The sequence below is a fragment of the Triturus cristatus genome, chromosome 1_1, assembly GCF_964204655.1.
Source record: "Triturus cristatus chromosome 1_1, aTriCri1.1, whole genome shotgun sequence".
NCBI classification, from domain to species: Eukaryota; Metazoa; Chordata; class Amphibia; order Caudata; family Salamandridae; genus Triturus; species Triturus cristatus.
Genome location: NC_140579.1, coordinates 366,709,001 through 366,731,573, shown reverse-complemented (window position 1 = coordinate 366,731,573; position 22,573 = coordinate 366,709,001). Strand labels below are relative to the sequence as shown.

General features: G+C 44.8%; 1 protein-coding gene across 4 annotated transcripts in view; it reads left to right on the top strand.

The window, feature by feature from the left end:
• TRAF3IP3 (TRAF3 interacting protein 3) overlaps positions 1-22,573 on the top strand; it is a 546,425-nt gene that overhangs the window by 284,575 nt on the left and 239,277 nt on the right. For all 4 annotated transcript variants that reach the window (XM_085631112.1, XM_085631142.1, XM_085631127.1 and 1 more), the window contains 2 exons: positions 10,070-10,207; positions 19,640-19,784. In XM_085631112.1, coding sequence (XP_085487238.1) covers positions 10,070-10,207; positions 19,640-19,784 — 283 coding nt within the window. The remainder of the gene's footprint in view (positions 1-10,069; positions 10,208-19,639; positions 19,785-22,573) is intronic.

The window sequence follows — 22,573 nt, the reverse complement described above, 5'->3', positions numbered from 1 at the left end:
AAGATGTAGGCAGCAGTTGGCAATTTAGACACCAGGAAAAGCAGACATAGTCAGCACTATGCTCGAGTCTGCAACAGCAGCAGCACTGAGTTACCCTGAGAAGTGTGGGCTGCAGTATGTGGAAGTCTTCTGTAAAAATCGTTAGGTTGGGAGAAACTTATAGACCTTGTTTTTGACTCTACTTTCGGCACAACTGTTTGGGAACCATCAATGGAGATGTATTTTTCGAACACTATGCAAAGACACTAACTAGGATGAAGTTAATGCGCAACAGTAAATCGGAAGGCGACAGTTACATGCAGCTCTTGAAAAGGTTTTCTCTTTGTGTCAAGACCTTGGGTGAGAGTTTGCTCACGGGTGTTCCCTGTATCTTTTCTTGCTTTTGTGTTCATTGCCTTTTTCTCTCTGTTATGGCTGTGTTAATTCTTATTTATGCTCTATTAGTTCATTCTTTACTGGATGTTGTCTTCAAAGTAACATGTTCCTTTCTTGCATAATGAATGCTTTATTTTATGCTTAAAATGTTTAACTTGCAATCTTCAAGCCTATTATGGTGTTTCTAAGGGAGGTGTATTCCCCTATAGGGAGGTGTTTTCCCCTATTACAGTGTGTTTGTTCAGTTCACAGGGAGTTGTGTTCCCTATTACGGTGTTTCTTCATGGAGGTGTTTCCCCTATAGGGAGGTGATTTCCCCTATTACAGTGTTTTTTTCAGTTCACAGGGAGTTGTGTTCCCTATTACGGTGTTTCTTCAGGGAGGTGATTCCCCTATAGGGAGGTGTTTTCCCCCTATTACAGTGTTTTGAGTTTCGGAGTTTCATAGGGAGGTGTATTTCCCCTATTACAATGTTCAGTGTGTCATTGGGAGGTGTATTCCCGCATAGGGAGGTGTTTTTCCCCTATTACTGTGAGTTTGTGGGTGGTGTGTACCCGACTATTGAGTTTCTCTAAGGGAGGCGAATGGGGCTCATGCTGAGGCTCATGCATTCTTTTGCTTACTTATTTTCATGCATTTGCTTATGGTATTTTTCATGCATTCATTTATTTAATGTATTTTCAGGATTTTAGTATTTTCTGATTGCCTTATGTACATTCAGTTGCTTAATGTACTTCCTTACGTATTCTTTCAAGATGTTTATTCATGTTTACGCAAGCAATGTAATTTTGTTCTTTGTGCCTTAATGCATTTATATCTCTTTGCTACTTTCTGGCATTATTCGTGTTTAGTTTCCCCAAGGAAGGGAGATGTGCTATAACTTAATTGTGGTTAGTTGGTGCATCTTCCTTATTCTTGTTCTCTCCTTTGCTGCTCAGCCAATAGTAATGTCATTTGGAATGTTGAGTGTGTGGGACTTGAGGAGATGTCAGTTGGAAGATCTGGGCTGAGCAGCAGGGAGGCCGCTCCTGGTGGGGCATTACATGGACTTTACCACCTTCCAGTTACCTTTATCTGAAACTGTTACTTAATGAATAAACCTACAACTTTTTTCTACATGACCTGTCTACGAGATATCTTTCATTTTAACATATTTACTCCTAATGTATCTTACGTAGTTGCTGCCTATGCAATTTCCTCATTCACTTCGTCATTTTCTGTTCACTGTGTATCTGTATTTACTCCAAAGGTATCTCGTATATGCTGCATGTGCTAACTATTTTAAGAGCTCTGATGCCCTCGGGTCAAGTTTGCGCTAAATAAAACTCAATTAATAAAATGAAACTGAATACATTTATTTAAATACTTAAACTTGGGGCAACGCCAGAGCAGGCGTAACAGAGAGAAAATATTTGTATTTCTCCTTGTTTTTTCCTCTTTCCACATAGAATGAGTAAAATGGCTCTTAGGATTCTTTTTGTGACCCTCCCTGCACAAAAACAATCCTGCCTGCAGCAGAGGCACCTTGAACCATGATGCAAGGGTGACTACATTGGTCCTACGAAGCAAATTGTGCACCTGCGCAGGAGGAAAGGACAGGAATGCAGCGTTTTTCATAAATAGTGCGCATTCCTGTTCTTTCATATTGGTGTAGGGCAGCGCAGTAAGAAGACTCGCATAGCTGCCCTACGCCAATTCCCCATAAATGAGGCCCTCATTATCTTGTGCATATTTCAGCAGTATATTGGTTTACTTTATACCCATTTTTCATTTATTATATTTTACCATATGAATTTCTGTATGGTTGGTATAATGAAATACAAACCTTATATATACCTGCGACTAGAGGGTCTATGGGACATAACAGTATATTGCTTTAGTAAATTAGCCATCATGATAAAAAGTACAGATGAAAATGTCACCTATGGCTATTCTTTCCTACTTATTGTTATGTTTTTATTTCAATGGTTAGTTTCTTTGAGAATGCTTTGAGGGATTCACGTAAGCGACACCTTTGCTGAATTCAGAATTGTGTCTAATTTTCAGAAATGTATAGCTTTCCAGGATCACCCATGAGTTTCATACCTGTTTTCACCACAACCTGCAAGTAGGTCGAAATGACAAAAAATAGATAAAATGTGCTACCTCTTGGAAAAATGCTGAAACAGGTTAAAAATTGGTTAGGAACTGCCTTGTTCACCATGTTCTGGAATGTGACTCTCCATGAGACAGCGTGGATGTACTATATTCAGGTTGTCGTGATGCAGCTTGTGGAAGATGCTCTTTCCTCCTTTTTGTTTCTCTATATCTCTCCTTTGCTTTCTCCCTGAACTGTGACGTGGACAAATTACATACCATTTTAGCTGTATCGTATTGATTACTGCCTTTACATTCTGTATTAAGTTGCTATTGCTGTTGAACTTCAATAAAAACATTTTGAGCAACAACAAAAAATGTTACATTCCTAAAGGTTGGCCAATTTCTTGGTTCCTACTGGAGGAACCTATAAACCCTGCGTAGCTTTAGTATCACCAGGATATTAGACAAAAGACTCAAATTTGGCCTGGATACTTTTTGTGGGAAACGTTATGGAGGTCTGAGCACAAAGGTGCCCCAAATATCAAAAAGGTGTTCAGCCTTGGGGCGTGGAAAGTCTTGTCAGTTAAGGGGTTAGACAGGGGAAAAGATGACTGCATGTATGTGGGTTGCAGAATTATGTTTCAAAGTAGGTTGTGGCTGAAAGCCAAAGCAAAAAATCAGTGAGATTATCGGTTAGCAATAGATTGTCGACCAGCGAATTTCTCGGCACCTGCCCGTGTTGAATACTTGCAATATGGTGCTGTAGGTGCATTCTAGTTAATGATTATATTGATAAGGCATGAATGTTTATTTTCAGAACTTTGCTGAGTATTTTGAGACATTGCAGATTTTTGAATAATGTACAATGTCGGGGTGTCCCACTTAGAGGTGGTTTATCGCAGACTGGTATTGTAAGCATGGTCTAAGGTTGTTTGTCATTGTGCCCATCTCAGGAATGTGTGTAGTGTATTTTACCAGACTACGGGGGGTTGTCCATAGGGCGTGGCAGAAGATATCTTTTCAGTGGCAAATGCATACCTTTCAACCTCTTGACTTAAAATTGCGAGCCATGTGAAGTTCTTAAGAGAGTAATCCATCTTAGATGAATAGTGTTTAAACTTCTTTTGGAGGGGGCAACACGGTTAAAGTTTAACTTGTCATTTTGCCTGTTAGGAGGGTGATTAGAGGGTAACAGCTAGCAAATGAGGGTTACGTGATAGATATTCTAAGTGTCCAGTATGTGGTCAGAGGTTATGTTCATTATCAAGTGATTGGTGATAGGAAATAAGCCGCAAGTGTAGTGTGTTGAATGACTTTAGGTCTATAAAACCCCATAGGATGCTATCACGTGTGAATTTCTGTGTGTACTTGGTTGTTAAGCATTAGTTTTTTTCTCATTTGAACTATAGCGTCACTATATCCTTTTTATTCAGTACATTTCTGGGAGCGGGAGAATAAATGTATGTTTAGAATGTGTTACCATACCTAAATATAACCTCCCTTTAACCTTTGTTTTTTTTGTTGATTTCTGGAGTTTTTTGTCATAATGAATCTTGAGAATACGCGCAACTCTGTCAGGTAACCTGCAGCTAACGCACCCGACCCACACACGGTAATTGGCCATGCGCACAGGAGCAGGCACGGATGCTGCAGGTAAGATCGGTGGGGCAGTGGGGGCGGCTGGGGGGGATTTCAAGAGACGACCACAAGGGGAAATTATTTATTTAATTTTCCCTTGTGGTCATCTCTCGAAATCCCCCCCAGCCGGCCCCACCGCTCTTACCTGCCGCGGCTACGGCTGCAGCCTGGGCCTACATCCAACCCTCTCACCCTCCACTGACAGTCAACAGTCCACTGTGCATGGCCTTAGGGCATTCAAAATTGGGGTTGGTCTCAGGGCCTTGCCTTTGATCATGCTCTATACCCAACCCCCTGTGTATGGCCAGAGAGGTATCTTAGTCATTGAGATTTGGGGAGTGTGAATCTCAGAGTTCCCAACTAAAAAAAATTGATGCGCCCCAGGGTGGAGGGTCAAGATCATTAAAGTTCGGGATGGACTGTTCACATTAGGAACAGGGACTCACGTTCTATTTCCGTTGTTTTGCTGTAGATTTTTACTGCAAATTGCACCATTCTCTGTAAATTTTTACTAAGAATCACTAAAAAGCAGAAATTCTACCTTTCTGTTCATCTGCAATAACATCATTGGGATGTCAAAGCCCAATGTGCTTTACTTAATGTACATATCAATAGGCGCAGTTTTTTTTTTTTTTTTTTAAACCGTTTATTACAAAACTCAAAAAATATACAAAGATGGGCCTACAACCTTCTGGCCGGCCGCTAGTAAACAAAAGGAGCATATGATACACATTGTAGAGCGCGCGTTGCGGCTAAGGAAGATGCACAGGAGTTAGTAGCGTTGATAGCCACACCATCCGGACCCCACTGTACGGTTTCATTTTAAACTGAAATAACAACCAGAAAAAACAAAAACCACAAGGCAATCTACAATCAGAAATAGCAGCATGTGCTCCCCTGAGAGGGGGACCCTACCAATCCATAGGAGTATCAAGAAGGGGAAGAGATCAGGATTAGGGCTGGGTAAAACTCAATGCCCGGAACAGGGAAGATGGGTCGGCTACGGGGATGGGGCAGGCGACGGATCGGGCAATAACGGTGGAGTACAGATTCCCCCGCGGTAGGCGTTCCAGGGGCCCCAGACTTTCACCCATGTCCCAGGCTTACCTCTCGCAACATACACCACCTTTTCCCGAAACATGCACCAATCCATATGTTCCTTCCAGGCCGAGACAGTCGGGGACCTCTGAGATCCCCACAGTTGAGCAATATCACGCTTGGCCACCATATATCCCAGAGTCACCCACCACGTCTGTGGCGCCGAGTAGTCGGTAGGTTCCCACACATTCAACAGGCATCTCCTCCCTTCGGGTAGCAGCACCACATGCGTAACCACACGCAGGACCTCATGCACACCACGCCAGAATCGCTCCACCTCCGGGCATTCCCACAATATATGCAGAAAGGTCGCCAAAGCGCCACACCCACGCTTACACAACCCGTCCACAGCATAGCCCATACGCAGAAGCCTCGGCCCCGTCATGTAGACTCTGTGGAGTATCTTGAGCTGGACGAAGCGAAGGCGGGCCGGTATGGCCACCTCTTTCGGGGAGGCCACCGCAAGGGTCCAGTCCTCGTCGTCCAGCTCCAGTCCATCGGCAACCCAAGCCTCACGAAGGGCAATCAGCAATCCCGTGCGGTCATTGATCAGTTTTTTGTAGATCAGTGAGATCGTGCTGTCCGGAACGTGTCCATCCAGCACTCTATCCTCAAGGGGGGAACACTCCGGGATGGATGCAACGTCCGGGAAGACGGAGCCCAGTGCATGACGGATCTGCAAATACCGAAAGTACTCCCTGCCATGCAAGTGGAACTCCGTCTGCAGCATCTCGAATGTTTTAAATCCTCCCCTCGTCCAGAGATCCCCCACCTTGCTAATGCCTATCATGTCCCACTTCTCGAAGCCCTTCGAGGTCCACAGGGAGCCCAACTGCTCGGACGCGTATAGTGGTGACGCCCGGGTCAGACGATCCTTCCACCCCATCGCCACATTAGCCGCGTGCCACACTCGCACCATGACACGCGTGGGGCCGGTCAGCCGAGCGTCGGGCGTGCTGGAGTAGAGCGCTCGATTATAGTCCCCACCCGGGAGTAGCATCTTATCCATTTCGAATGCCGGGTCCCACATTCTCGTCAAAGTAGCGCTGGAGGGATTTAATCAATTCAGCACGAATAGTGGGGTCGCGCAAGTACCAGGGATTGATCGGGACCACCCTACCCTCACCCCTCGGAAAAAGGTCCAGGTGTAACAGGAGCGGGGAATGGTCCGAGATACCCCGTGCCAAATGGCGCACTTCTCCCACCCTCCCAACATAGGCCGCCGGGACCAGGACATAATCTAGTCGTGAGAGACTACCATGGGCCCCCGAATGGAAGGTATACTGTAACTGCGTGGGATGTTTTAAACGCCAGCAATCCACCAATCCCAAAGTGTCCAATAGACCAGAGAGCCACGCTTGGGCCCGGGGGAGGTCCCTAGGGGGGTGACGATCCACAGTCCCGGAAACCACCGCATTGAAATCCCCCCCACCACCAGAATCCCCCCCGGAAGGCCAAGGAGGAGGCGCCCCAGGTCCGCAAAGGTAGTAGACTGCAGCCCCGGTGGGACGTATACTGACACAAAAACCACCACTTTGCCCTCCATCCTTCCCACCAAGACCGCGTAATGTCCCCTGTCGTCATGGAGCACCTCATCAATCTCCAGCGGAAGCGAGTTCTTAACCATGATGCCCACACCTCTTGAGCCAGACGTAAAGCCCGAATGGGCCACTAGGCGATAGCCACGCCGATTCATGGCGCAGAAGGAGTTGCCAATGAGGTGTGTCTCCTGCAGAAAAACTACATCGGGCGAGATTCGCTTCAAGAACTGCAGGACCACCCCACGTTTAATCCTGTCCCCCAGTCCATTCACGTTCCAGGACAAAAGAGTTAGTTCCCTACCCCCCATCATAGACAAGAGCCACCATTCGTCCCCCCGAGAGCACTATAGAGCTAGCACAATGATACCTTTGTCTTGTGGTGAAAACGAACAACACCCCTCCATCCCTACCCACCCACCCCAACAAAACTCCCCCCTCCCTGCACCCCTGCATGAGCCCGAACAGCCCCCCCAACGTGCAGTGTGCCTGTCACCCCATATATATAATAAAAACTAGCTAAGCCCCCTAGAGGAGGAGGGAGAACCCCCAAGAGACCCCACACAGCCTCCATAGGAGGGGAAATTATACAGACAGATGCTTAATCGAGAGTGGCAACATTTTTGTCCAGAGTGAAGCCCAACATCACCCCCTCAGTCCCGATCCAGTGTGCCGTCTCCCCCCGCCGCCCCCCCACGCCCCCCAGATTACGATCCCCAGACAGAGTGTCCAGCCAGTCTCCGGCCGCTTCGGGGCGATCAAAAAAGTGCGTGCGACCCTCTACCTCCACTCGCAGCTTGGCTGGGAAGAGCATTGCGTATTTAAGGTTCAAGTCCCGAAGACGGCGCTTGACGCCTTGGAAGCTCAGTCTCTGCTTCTGGACCGCTGGGGTGAAATCCGGATAAAAGTTCACCTCCATGTTGTCAAGCTTAACCGGCCCCAACAGTCTGGAGGCTTGCAGGATAGCGTCTCTGTCCCGAAAGTTGAAAATCCGGGCAATGAGGGGCCGCGGAGGGGCTCCGACCTTCGGCCTTCCCCCGGGAACCCTGTGGGCCCGCTCCACCGCGAAGAATTTACTCAGCCCCCGTGGCTGGAGATGGGTAGCGATCAGGTCCTCCACAAATAGGTCCGCCGCCGCTTCCTCCCGTTCCCGTCCCTCGGGTACGCCGATGATGCGGATGTTGTTTCTCCGGGCCCGACTCTCGGAGTCCTCCAGGCGCCGATCCATAAGCGCGCTCGCCTGACTAAGCCGGCGCACCTCTGTTTGTAGCGCCGCCACATCAGTAGTAAGGCCCGATGCGGTGTGGGCCAAAGAATCAACTCGGTCGTTGGTCTTGGAAAGATCGGCCCTCACCAGGCCAACATCCACGAGGACCGAGTCGATCTTCTGTGCCAGTGTGTCGAACCGCTGGCCTACCGAGGCCTTCATCTCGGCAATGGCGCCCATGACATCCCGCAGAGTCAGATCCGTGGGCAGGTCCGGGGCATCAGGAGGGTCCTCAGGGGATTTGTGCGGTCCGCCGGGAGATCCCTTCTGGAGGGTATAGCGGTCCATACTGTTGGCCTGATGGCTGGTGCCACGCCGGGTCGGCTTGGTCTTTGCCCGGTCTCCATCTTGTTTGGTGGCCATGGCCACTAGTCTCCCGGTCGCACCAGTCACGTCGTGAAGGGCAGGCAATCAGGGCCACAAGCTCCGGGGGGGGCCACCCCCGATCGGCGGGGTGGGTCACAGCCGGCGGGCAGGCCAAGTCTCCCAGCGAGACCACACCAACACAAAGAGCCCCGCGACCCAACCCTGCAGTGATTGCAAGGGGGTGCGAAAGCGAAAGCGCGGGGTGCGCGACTCGCCAGGCCCGGCCCGCCGCTGTTGTTCACTTTGTCACTGGGTCACCCCTCAGCGCAAATCCGGGGTCTGGCGAGGAGAAGGCCGCAGACTTCAATCGGTGCTCACTCCGGTGTCCGAGGTCCGATTTGACAACGGGAAACGGGTGCCACCTCAGCTCAGGCTCACCAACACATTCCCCTCATCCGAGACAGGATAAATTCAGGATAGTCGTGGGAGGTTGCGGAGGTCCTCGGGAGCCTTGCACCTACGCGGCCATCTTGGTTGCGCGCTAGGCTCCCCCCCCCGGCGCAGTTTGTTTTTAATCATTTTGTGATACCATTTTGAACATCTTCGGTTTTTTACTTGGAACTGCGGTCAATAGTTGTGACAGAAAAGCAGCTTGTGCTCATGGATGCTACACTTCATGCGACTCAACCATATCTAGAAACTTATAACAGCTCATCATTATTGCTTATGTATCAAAAACATAGACCCAAAGTATGAGATTTGGAAAATCATTATAATCCTCTTTGCCACAAAAACAAAAATGGATTAAAAGGGAGCAGAAGTAATGATTCTATATGTTCGGGAAAAAAATGATGTTTTCTCATCGAAATCAAATCCTAACCTTTTCATACTAACTAAGGACCTGAAGTAGAAAGGTAATGTACAGTTGGAAAGCATGTGATTTGCACAATCACACTGTTGGGGACTGCAAAATACTACATTTATCAGAGCCCTTTCGTGAATTGGAAAAGTATTTTAAAATGATAAAAGAACTTTGAAGTTCTTTACCAATCACAAATTAGGATTTCCCCTACTATTTGTGAGTCACAAAGGTCTGCATTACTGGTTTGTGACCACAATTGCATTTGCAAACCACTGATACATTTCAAACCCTTAAGTATGGTGGTGACTGTTGTGAAAAGGGGAAGCCGACCTTCCTGGACAGATTCCCTGTTTGGTATTGTGGCAGGCAACCTCAAGTGGGGTGGCAGTGGGCTGACCCCTGTGTCTTACCAAATGGTCAAAAGCTGCTTTAGAATGTCTCCCCCGTTTAGGAATGTAAATACAGTGACAAAGGCAAATTGCAACCTGCCTAATTAAGATATAATTCATATTCATTATTCGAGTTGATATATGCCCCCATGAATACTCAAATTGCAATGCAAAAGAGCTGTGTTAAAGTTACTTGGCAAATTGCATACTCATTTGCAAACTAGTCCGAGTGCAAATTGATCTTGGTTTGGGAATTTATATTAGTACATCAGGCCCTAATCTCTTAGTGTTTCATTGTATTTTCCTCTTATGCTTAAGCATTTTTAAACTTTATTAGAACAGGTAAACATTTGTTTTTGTTCTAAAACTCATTTTCTTTCTGTCTATTGTTGCCTTTTTCCTGTAAGGGTTCCATTGTGATCATTCTATGTACATGAGGTCATGTTCTCCCTTTCTGCAGAATTAAACACATTGTACACCATGTCAGGGTTTAAGACCGATGTCCTTCTATTTCCAGAGGTCACTTGACGTTACAGAGGATGAGTGCTTTCTATGGAAAGAAGAATATGAAAAGTTAAAAGGTGAATGGGGCGAGTTAGCTGCCAAGCATGTGGAGCTGCAGAGTGAGCTGCATATTCTACAGAGCAAACTTCAGGTAAGCCTAATGCAGATACCCTGTTGTGGAGCACTTCAGTGGATTGCTCATGATGTCCGAGTTTGGCTACTGTAGCTTGCCTTGTAAGCAGAAAACATAGGAATTGCTGAAAAAGATAGCAGTCACAAAGCCATCAATTGACCTTGAATTCTCCCCAAGCACCCAGCTTGAAAACAATTGCCACATGCTCACAATCGACCATCACTTGCTCAAATAGATCCTCTGCCCTTCATCTCTTTTACTTCCCACTGAGTCCTCTCTCCATGTACTCTGGATAATCCTGTGATTTGGCGCACAGGTGGATACAGATGGCAGCGCTAGTGAGGCGTGAACAGCACACTAGCAGGCAATAGTGGAAGGGTATTATTAGCTTCCTCTTGCCCATCAGTGGTCCCTCAGTCCACTGTTCAGAGCCAGGCACAGTGAGTGTTCAGATGAGATAGGGTCCAGATGCCCTCAACCAGAGTTCATGGTGACTCCATTTAGCCCTTGTAGACATTATTTTCACACTTTGACAGCAACACTTCCTATGAGAGGAAGGGGAAAGCACATCACAGTCCTTCATTCACATGTGGTGCACAGGTCAGAAAGTCACCAACTAACGTATGGCCTATTTTGTGGAGTTATTTCTTGTGAAGGGCTCACCTCCATCACAGCTAATAACACACTTACACTTACACTTGATTACACCATGTAAAGCAGGTAAGATTTATTTCCAAATTGTTCTTCATACCATTATGAAAGACATAAAAGAAAATGGCACCCAGGAACAAATCTCAAGCACAAACCAAAAGGAAAGTAGTTCCGTTATTATCATTTTCACTATTTTATAGTTCCACTGTTTTTTAACAGTCATTTTCAAGGTTACACTGCTAATCTATTTGCTGTCGAAGCACACCTCTGGATATTGTTTCACCTTGCTCTTTAAGGATTGGAGTGCATCTGAACTTCAGTCGTTGACCACCCCCATTTAATTCCCGAAACCCTTCCCTGCCCTCCTCTAACACATTGGTCATAGTATTACTATTTTTTGTTACACTCCAGCCTCTACTCAGAAAATTGATGTCAGATGTCATGCTGAGAGCTGTTTGGACTTTTGAGCACCTACTGTAAAGAGTAGGTGGTGTTCTAAGGTATGTGTGTCAGCCTGTGGGGCATATGAGGTAATGAATTCTTGGCAGATGATGCAGAAACCAATAGCTTTGTACTTACCTTGGACTCATTCAGGTATATACCTGCTAAGGCAAGGTAGAAGGTGGATATCCGGAGGGCTCTCCACACAGTGGGTCACATGCGTTATGTTTACTTGTTTTTCTAAGGGGCTGCGTTTTTGAGAGACACTGGCAGCTCTGGAATGTTGGTGCTATGAATTATTTATGAAAGAGAAGCTCTGTAAAGTTTCTGGTTTAAGTTAGTGAACAGCCGGCTCTGTGCATCTTGTGAGTGAAGATGTGTGGAGTCTTCTTTATTTATTGCAACGTACACTCCAAAAGAAATCTCTTGCATTGCCACCTAGACATTCTGAAATCAAGCAGCAGAGGTCATTGGTCATTAAAACGCCAGGTTTTTCTGGCTTTCTTAAGAAAGTTTGTTGCTCTCCACAGGGATCTTCCATCAACAGAAGGCAGTTTCGACCCGAAAGATCTTTTTCACCATTCATGGAAATTTAGGGGCAAGGCAGTGAAAGAGTTTGCACATGATGCTGCAAGCTTTTGAACTTGATTAGCTTCTGGACAGGAAGTCAGTGTAGTTGACTCAGGTGGGGTGAGATAGAGTCAATTTATTTAAGGTTAAAGACGGTTCTCAGTTCAGCGTTTTGGATCTTTTGTAAGCATTCAATATATTTCTTTTGTAGACCAGGATATGCTGAGTTGCCATAATCTCATCTGGATTGCACAAAGGCATTGATGACAGTGATTTTGTGGATGTAAGGTAAGAAAGGCATAATAATAGTCAGGTCTATATGATGCTAGAGATCTGAGTATTCAGATTAAGATCGAAATCTAATTTAACTCCAAGGTCACATGCTAATGTCACTGGCTGAGGACATACTCCTAGCTATGAAGGCCACAGAGAGTCATCACAGTGGTTGACCTTATTAAATACAGGAAGAAATTCTGTTTTGTTGCGATGCAGTTTTGAGGGGTCCTTCTGCAGGTTGATGACTTGTTGTGTATCATCTGAGTCTAGCTAGAATGTGACCTAGAAGCCAGCGGTTATGCATATATGATCAAGAGCAGTGTAAACAGGGCTTACACTTGAGGTACACCCCAAAGAGAAGGCCTGATACAAAAGGGCAAACTGCCTGTGTAAACTACCTTTGTTCTGCCTCATGCAAATGATTCAAGCCATACATTAACCTTACAAGGGGTGTGAACTGTTTAAGGTGACTGAGTGGTTGATAGTATTGAATGGATATGGATAGATCCAGGACGATTATCGCCCCAGGATTTCCAGTGTACGCAGTAATTTCTATATTATCTATGGCAGTCATGATCACATCCTCAGTAGAGAAGCTTGGCCTGAATAATGCATGGGCAGGGGGAGAATATTGTTGGTCTCTACAAAGATTTGGAGCTGTTTCGTGACTACTGTCAAAGCAAGCATAAGGAGATGATGGATGGAGCACTGAAACTTTTCAGGCATTCACCCCCCAGTCACTGTTAGATCTGGGTTGAATCCAACATCGTTCTTTAGCTCACTTAGCCGACCCCGTCGTATGAAATCAGTCTTGACCCTGTTTCTCCTGGGAACAGTCCAGCCCGAACGGCCAGGCCAGGTCTTCCCTGGACCAGAAGCAAGCATCCTGGGACCGGTTTTGGGGTAACACCTGACTACTGTCTCCAACAGCTTGGTCACAAAAGGGAGTCTTTTCATAGGCCTTAAATTGGCCTTGATCACTGGGCTCGAGGTTACTTTCAGAGTGGAATGCATGATTGCATTCTATAGGCTGTACCGGACTGATATGGTTCTAAGAGGTGTTGATTATAGGTGTTATCCTTCGATCTGTTGTGAATTTTTAAGCTATTAGGAATGTATCCAGACAGATTATCAGGGGGAGCCAGAGGGTTTACTGACTTGGATTAGATAGCGGTCTTCTATCTGAAAAAGGGGAGTGCATTCAGATAGCGTTTTGTGATTATCTGCCTTTATGTCACCTGTTTGAGGGATCTCAGTCTCTATTTGTAAATTGTTAATAAAAGTCTCAAAAAGCTTTCTATTTTTTCTGTAAAGTAATTTAATAGGGAGTCCGCCAGATCTTGAGTTCAGTCTTCCCTATTGGTGAAAACTGAGAGATTAACAAGAAGTTTGATAGTTTGGAATATGTTTTGTGGGCTGCTATGGGCGTGAATGATTTTGTGAATAAAGATTTCTTTTTGCTTTCTGACTAGGTTGCCATAGTTACACATTTGTCTTAAATAGCTGCTTTGATCATCATTTTTTCATCAATCTCTTATAAGTTTGTATAACAGTTTTTTAATTTTTAAGGTCGTCTGAGAACTTCAGATTCCTCAGGAAATTAGATGTATTCCTTTTCTGTTTCTAATGGTTCAAGTGACTAGCCTAGAGTGTTGTTCAGTTGAACTAATAAAAGAAGGGTTGATATCTGTTCTATTGTGCTGGGATTTGTTAAATTTATTGTGGAGCAAAGTATTGAGATTCTCCTTGGAAACTGTGTTCCAATTGCCTTTAGTAGTGGCAGTAGTTTGTTTATCTTGTGGGGCTGTTATTTTGCATTGATAAGAAAGAAATTAGATGGTGGTTTTTCCAGACTCTCTGATTGAAGTTGTCTTGCCACTTACTGAGTTTTCTCATCGCCTTTCTACCAATAATGTGCAACAACACTCAACAACAGGGCCGAACTGAGACCTGAAAGCAGCCCTGGCAAATTTTGCCTGACCAGCCCCTGTCCGGCACGTTGGGAGCAAGCGCAGCGAGCGAGTCCGACCACTAGCAGGGGGGTCTTGGGGGTATCTCCCCCCAAGAAAATATTGGAAAAAGACAGGCCAAAATGGTGAATTTTACAGCACATTTTTCATTACATATTCAATTGTATCAACTTTTAAAGCACAGTAAATAGTAGATGATGACCTTAAAGAGCACCAGGTTACCCACCCAGTCATATGTACCCCTAGACATTCTTACAGAGAGCACCAAAAATAGACACGAGTAGTGAATCCGAGAGAACAAAGTAAAAGTGAGACCAGCCCCATATGGTGTGTAGCCAGCAAGCGCAGTGAGCAACCACTACTAGGGGGAGTTTGGGGGGTTCTCCCTCCAAGAAAATTTGGGAGACAGAAAGGCCAAAATAAAGCATTTTTCAACACATTTTTCATTACATATTAGATTGTGTTAACTTTTAAAGCATAGTAAGTGACCTAAATTTAATTTGGAGGAATCTGAGGCCGACAAGGACTTATCTAACCATGTCTCATCAGTCAGTATGAACAATTTGTATCTAAAAAACACTTCACAAGGGAGGCCTGTGGAAGACTAGTGTTACAGCTCACCTTCCTTGAAGAGCATCTCCCCATGACGTCCCAGTATCATTTTGAATGTTTAACACAGGAGAGAATTTACGGATGCATATTCTTTAAAGCGCTGCGAGTGCAACTACTTTTGTAAGTGTATGGATAGTGTAGTGTATCACTATTCATTGTAAAACTTTTCTGAGCATAGCTATTTCCACTGGGATTAAGAGTGCTAGCCTTGCTGGCACAGGCCCCATTGCTCCACACCTTATTGGGCGGATTTAATATTGCCTGTTATATCATATGGTAACTCAAACTAGCAGTGTTCTGCTAAAACTTGTGTTTAAATCTTGACAAGGCTTCAAAGGCCCAGATGTGCCCTCTGGTAGTAGCGCTTAGTAGCCATTGACTGGGGCATGTGTTTCGTCTGAAGGTAACCTGTACCCACACCCTGCTTCTGCTACGTGTCCCGGAATCCACACATAGCAGACATGTGTCTGAGTGTTATGTGAAGCAGATTAGCAGATACGTATGTCCATTTACTTTGAGTAGTTAATAATTGGCATATCCCCCTGCCATTGTATCAGCAGCAAATAGTTACAGACCCTACCACCAACCATTTAGCCCAACCGTGAACATGAAGCATAGGTTGTCCTCAAGGGCACTTATGTGACAATTCACGTGACTTGTGTGACAACTTGTAGGGCACTTTATGACAGGCATGTGCTTTACATGTGCATTGCATGTGCGCAGCCTTTTGAATCTCGAAAGAACCTGGAGGTGACTACGGAGAGTGACCCCATTTAAATGGATGGATGGATATATGGATGGATGGAGGGATGAATGGATAGATGGATGGATGAATTAGCTTTGATGAAGATGTCTGCGAAGGACAATGTAAGAGTTTGGCCCGACAGCTTTATCACTGTAGAACTAGGGTTCTTTCCCAAGGGCCCCCTCTCGCCTCAAAGGTCACCTCCTATTAAATAATAAAAATAGGTTCCCTCTTGCTTGCCTAAATCAGTATGTTTCCTGATGAGAATGTTCCCCCAGCAGCAGCATGGCACATAAGTGAGAGAAGTTATGGCTTAAGCTGCATAGTACTTCCATTGCACAATCTACTTGGAGGTTCCCTGTGCAGCAAAGTAACTTCATGTCTTCCCAAAATGCAGATGTACAGGGTTACTATCATGCCTGGCATTAGGCAGTTGCTTTCTATTCACGGCGTCCACTTCTAATGCTAGTGGCGCTGTACGCATGTCCCTGTGTCACTGCTGACTGTACTGAAGTGCATGTACTGGCATTGAAAGTCATGCAATGCAGACTTACTGTAAATATTTATACAGCACAATTGTGCGTACACGTGAGGCTTCAGAGCACGTGCTATGACATCACAGCACGGGCTTGGCTGGTATCATTGGGCAGGGCTTTGACGTTGTGCAAAAGGGAGGGTGACTGGCATGATTGCCTCACATGACTATGACGTGCTCTGCTGGAAGAATGTGGGTGAGGTGGTGTAGTATTACCCATCTACGCATGGCTCATGGATAGCACTGAGGGCGGCAAATGAATATTTAGTCTAGTGCAGTGACAGGCTGATATGGGGTCTCAGATTGACATTACTGGGAGAGTTACACAAACCACGGCTCATCAGTAAATAACAACTGCCAGTTCTACCCGTTGGGCTCCCAGCCAGGGCACACCAGCACTCTGTTCTTCGGGCCCACCTACAGTCCCTTCGCTCGATCACTAACACTGCTTTAACTCGTGCTTGTGCCTACACTCCAGTGCAAAGGTCAATGTGATGTATTGCAATGTGGTACAGCACGAAACAGGCCGCACATATATTGTGCTCTTTTTCGGAGGATTCCACCATTGTGACCAAGAGCCCTGATGTAACATCAAGAGTCTTAATACTGACTGAATGCTTCCATGGCACTGAATGCAGCTTTTGCCTGATGTTTTATACATCAGGCCACCAAGCGGCTGCTTGATCTATTGTTAGAGGGGCAGCCCCTGTCACCTTCCTGGAATGTTATGCATTATTATGGGATCATTCACTTTCTACTTTAGAAGTCTTGTGACGCTGCAGTCTCAGTCGTGCCAGGCAGCACAATCACTGACTGTGAAATACAGGCCCGGTGAAATATGTCACTGTCATGGGCTGTGCGCCACATCGAGGACGTATCCTGTGACTTGACTTTGATGGGGTATTTACCGTGGTTCTGCACATGGCAACAGCAAGGCCACGAGCTTCACGCCGTGTTCCCCACAGCAGAGGACCGAGTTGGCCGCTGCAGAAAGGCCAGGGAACGAGGCCCCGGGAGATAATCCCAGGGCTCAGGGGACGCAGAACTCGCAGGCGTGTCACATCGTACCTAAAGGATCAGCAGACGAAGACTGTGACAGGGGACCCCAAAATAATCTCGGGAAGGGAAGGAGTCGTGGAGCCCTTAACACAGAGCACCTGTGAAAGCCAAACCTCCCCGAGAGTGAAGACAAATCATTCACGAGGGAGGGACGCCCTGAACTAGGGAGACATGGACTGTCAACTCTTGAAAATGAGGTAAAGATAGAGGCAGTGCCTAGTTTCAAAAATAATAATAAGCACAGGGGGTCCAAAGTTTTCTTAGAGACCCACTTCAGGAGCAACTGAAATCTGGGGTGCCTAGACTTTTGGATAACTAATGCCATTTTCCACCACTCCCACACTGCTTGTCTCTCTAGCTTTATTCTCTTACAGGTTCTTTTTTGTCCATGCTTTCCCCTTTTTTACTCTTTTCCTAGCTCTCCTTCTTTTTCCTTTCTCTGCCTTTATCTCTCTTACTCTGGGTAAAGTCTGAATAATGAAAAATGTGTCCCATTCTGTTAAAAAAGAGTGCAAGACACCACAACCTGCACAAATGACACGCTGGATGTTTAGGATGTCAGCCAGATCGACTGTCAGGCCCTTGTCAGCAGGACACCATGTTTACAACAATCCAAGGCTTTCGTTTGAGGTATCTTTATTTTCAAGTGTATTTATACAAAGTGGTCCTCTGAGGGGCATATCAAGACCACAACTCCCAGAATGCAGAGAATGGTTAAATCAGTGTCATAGCTGCCAATGTTTCAGAGTGCTATGCGTGACATTTTCATAATTTCATTGTAAGTATGAGTCAGCCGCTGCAGGCGTTTCCACCAGTTTTAAGATCTTCTTAGAGTTTCTTGTTGCTCAAATCATGGGTCCAATTTTTATATTTATATGTTTCCCTCGTCTTCATTGCTTGATTTTTGCTCGCAAGAAAGTGTCACTCATACTCATAGAAAGTAAAACGTCACTCATAATTACACTGTAATTATGAAAATGTCACACATAGCAATCTGAAACCTTGGCACTGCAGCTATGCAAATCAGAAATGTTAATTATGATGATTGTCACTCACGGTCCCTGTCCCTGACGGCGACAAACAATTATCACGATTAAAATGTTTAATTTATTGCCTGCAGGCTGCAGCCAGCCACGACCAGGCCAGTGACGGTGCGCAACTCAAGCCACCACCACGCTCCGCCCTGCTCACAATTTAAATCTACTGTGCAGAACCCGGCCGGGGCATGAAGTGGCAGGCAGGTACTGGCCACAGGGAATTGTACAGAAGGAAGTAGAAACGTCGAAGACAAAGGAAATGTTGCAAATTATGCAGCAGCCAGCAGGGCTGCTATTCGCAATTATTTTTCTTGTGAATTATCCGTAATAAGATAGGGTGGGCATATTGTAAGTTTACAAAGTATGCAAAGCATTGACTTTACAGATCCACAGAGACAAACATGAAATAAAGTTGTCAAGAAACTGGGTTCTGCAACAAAAGCAGTTCATACTTCTCATTTAGGAAAAACCCAATAGCTGAAAGTTAAACTACTGACTGACGGAAGGGTGTTCTTTAAATCATACTCTATTCGCAAATACGACCAAATACCAAATAGTCGCAGCATAGGGCAAGTGGTCCAACTTCTACTGTGGGTACAAAGACTTTAGAAACATCAGTTTTTTAAACACACTCACAGGGTGGCGTCTCACATTCTTCCGTGAACTACTACCGGGCCTGGGCCTATACCTTTTGCTTTTTTTAATCCCGGCCGGTCACGACGCCCACCCAGCAGTGCCCACACTGCCCATGATGATTGCAAACGGCTGGACAGACTCACCTGCGGGCGGCAGACAGGGGGGCTAGAAATAATTAAATTATGGCTGCACGGGTCGGTGCGGTGTCTCTCTCTGTCTCAGTCGACTCGTCTCTCTGGCAGGGGCCTCTGGGATGTCTCCGAGTCCTGGCCTCACCAGTCACGCGCACTTTTTATTGCGCGAGCCCCAATGCGCATGACTGATCACCAGCCCCAACCAAAGGGTGAACTGTGGTGGAGACATCTGGGCAGCCTGCGCTGCGCACCCCATATGAACCTGGCCAGGCTGCACCGGATGATGCTGAGAGTGCACCAGAGTACCAGACTGACTCCAATGCAGACAGTTGTGCTTTTTGGCCGCACGGAGCAGAGCGGCCTAGTATGGTAGTAGTCTGTCTGACCTCTGCTGGCGCTGCTCAGCGGACCGCAACGGAGGTCAGACAGACATTCAGACTACTGACTGACTCACGGACCAAAAATCGGCCCCAGCAACAAAACCGGCCCCCTGTGCAAAAAAACTGGCCCCAACCCAATCCAGCCTACCGGGGGATTGCCCGATGGCCAGAATTACCAGTCCAGCCCTGCTCAACAATGCTGCCAGACCTCAAACACTGTTTGCAATTTGGTGCCTATGTGATAGTTAAAGAGAGGTATTTTTATTTAATTGAGTAAATGTCTGTAGAGTTGATATTCTCGACACCTAAGAGACGTAGATGTCAAGCTGTATTATTATATAACTATAAAGAGTGCTCAGCGTCCTCTCAACGTACTCATATTGTTTTTCCATTCCACATCTCAGTGGTTAGAGTCCCAAGATCTGCAGCTGCGGAAGTTCCAGTCTCGCCTGAAGTGCTTTGAGAGGGAGCGTGCAGAGATGCAGTCTCAAATTGAAGTCTTGGAGGAGGATAATAATCTCAAAAGGGAGCAGCTGAACTCCATGGCAGGTACTGCACTCTTAAAATACAACACTATTTTCATTGCAATTCCCTGGGGCATGAACATAATTTCCATCTCCAAATGCTGATAAAGATGTTTCCAAATTGCCACAATCTTAAGAGATGATATTCCTTCTCACAGCATCAAGAGGCTGAAGTGTATGTTGAGTCATCTGAGAGGTCAGTGGGGTCTTATTTGGTGTAAACCAAAAACATACATTTTTCTCACCTATTTTTAGCAGAAAGCCACCATAGTGGTTTTCCATTTTCTTTCCAGTTTTAAGACATAGGTACATTCTAATAAAATGACATATTTCCTGCATAGGGCAACCATAAATTAACAAATATTTGAACCTTCAACCGTGATTCTTTTCTTTAAACACCAAGGAAGCACTGCTGTTTCTGTAAAAATTCCACAGTCTCCATCACACATCATAACGTTCATTTTTACTTCCATTCATTTTTCCCATATTTCACAAAACAAGAATCTGGTTTTAGTCTGCATACTCGTAAATATCCATCTTTTTCTTTCAACCTCAAGAATCCGCAAAAACAGGATTCTATTCAAAGATATACCTTCTAAACCAACACACAAAACATTTCACTAGGTTGCCTACTCATGTACTCGACCATCTGGTCCTGAGTGCATTTGCTGAGTTTTAAAATCTGTTTGTATGTTATTCTTTGCACTTGCACTTTTATGGTCTAAACCACCGAAATAAAGTTAAATGATGATGATAAGGCCAGAAATATGATACCTTGAAGACAGTCTTGGAAAGAAACATGCCACATTTAGGTGAAATATGTGTGGTTTCATAGAATGAGCATGTCCACTTGTGCAATTTAGAACAATCACATATCTTTCTCCCTTATTTAAATGGCACCTACCTACCAAATAAAATAACTAAAGTAAACAATCACAAACAGTAACATGCAAACCTAATCATTCTCATATGAATGCCAATCTCTGAAATTTGCCCGGTCAAGATGCAGGGATACTGACACTTGAATTGCTGACTTGAACTCCTGTGTGGGGATATAGTGTTCGAGATTGCTCAGCAGTTGCAGTAGAAAGTATGGAGATGTGTTCGATCAAGTTGACATATTGTTCAGTGACACATCCAAGAAATGTAGCTGAGAGAACCAGACAAAATAAGATGGACTGAAGTGAGGGATTGTTAGAATTGAGAAACACCAATTCTGTTTCCGAAGGGTATAGTTTTAAAAATGACCTTAAGAAAATAGTTAAACTGATTTAATTGGACACTCTGAGTTAAAGCTGCTGATGATCAGTGTATTGATGTATTTCTATATTACTATCCGGCAAGATTGTGCCACGAGGTTCCATCTATATGTAAATAGATAGGGTGGAAGTGACCAGCTTAAAAAAAAGCAGCCACATACACCACTATCTTCATCGTCGCTCATCTTAAGTGCCATCATTGTGTTCATGAAGGCAGAGGGATTATCTGTCATTAATACAGAAGCCTGACTTATCACCTTTACCCCAAGAAGATAGCCTGTCTTTGTTGAGAGGGAAAGATAGGCTCTCCAGCTGGCATTACTTGCAGGCACTGCAATAGCTACAACAAGTCACTTTTTGCCCCTTCTGAGGTGCCTGATTGTTAACATAAAATGTGTAAAGCACACATTTACCCAGAAGTATATCTTGACGCTGAATACCAGATGTTTATTGTTACACCACTCCATGGCAGCCATTTTATCAACCTCAGAAGGATGAAAGGCTGAGTGGACCCGGCGGGATTTGAACCTGTAACCATGATGCCAAAGGACGCATTAATCCACTAAGCCACCAGACCGGACTTTGCTTGTTAGTTGATTGTCGATGTAAAAAGTGTCTTGAGCCAAGACATCTGCAACAGTTTCGTGAAGTGAAGAACAGTATAGAAAGTTAAAAAGAACTGAGAAAATAGTGCAGAGGCACTGTGTATCTGGTGAACAGTGTAGCTTTAAGGTTGATTAAGCACATCATGCATATATTGTTACCAAGGTCCATTAAACTTAGGCATAAAAAGGACAGTAGATTTTAGTTGGAAGCTACTTTCCCCAGCAAGGTAAACAGAAAGACAAGACTTCTCTTCAATGCTCAGATACTCCATCTTTTAAAGGTAATCATTATTACACATCGAAAGATAGGTGTAGCTAACAAAAAAATAATTACCATTTGGATTCTGATTCAGTAAAAATAAACGAGAAGAGCAATTGGTTTTCTTGCAGTCAAAACAGTAGAACCTAAAGATCTAGACTGCTGTAAACTTTATAAGGGATTTGAAAAGTGCAAATTTAGTCCAGAAGCAGCAACAGAAAACTTTAATAGAATTGCCCTACGGTATATTTAACAATTGCTCCTATTAACTACAGCTTGTGTCAACTCTGACCTCAACTACAAAAAAAATCAACCTAGATTCAGTATCATCTTTTAAATATCACTGTCTTTAATGCAATAAAGCTTACACTTATTTTAAACTGATGCAATAAGCTCAAACATGGTGGGTTTACATCTGCTCATTAAGTCTAGTCATTATATCTGCTCTGTTATAGTCAAATAAAACCCTCAATCTGAAATATGTTTAAACCATTTTTTAGTAAAAGGCTTCTCAACACTTAGGTAAGGCTGAAAAAGCATTACAATTAACTGCAAAAAGAATCCCTAATGAGGCACAAAAAAAGACATTCATAATTAACAAGTAAGTCACAAATGTTGATGGAGGAAAACTATGTCTTAACACTCTCCTCCAAGAACTGAGAGCAGTAAGGCAAATACATTGAAAATGGAA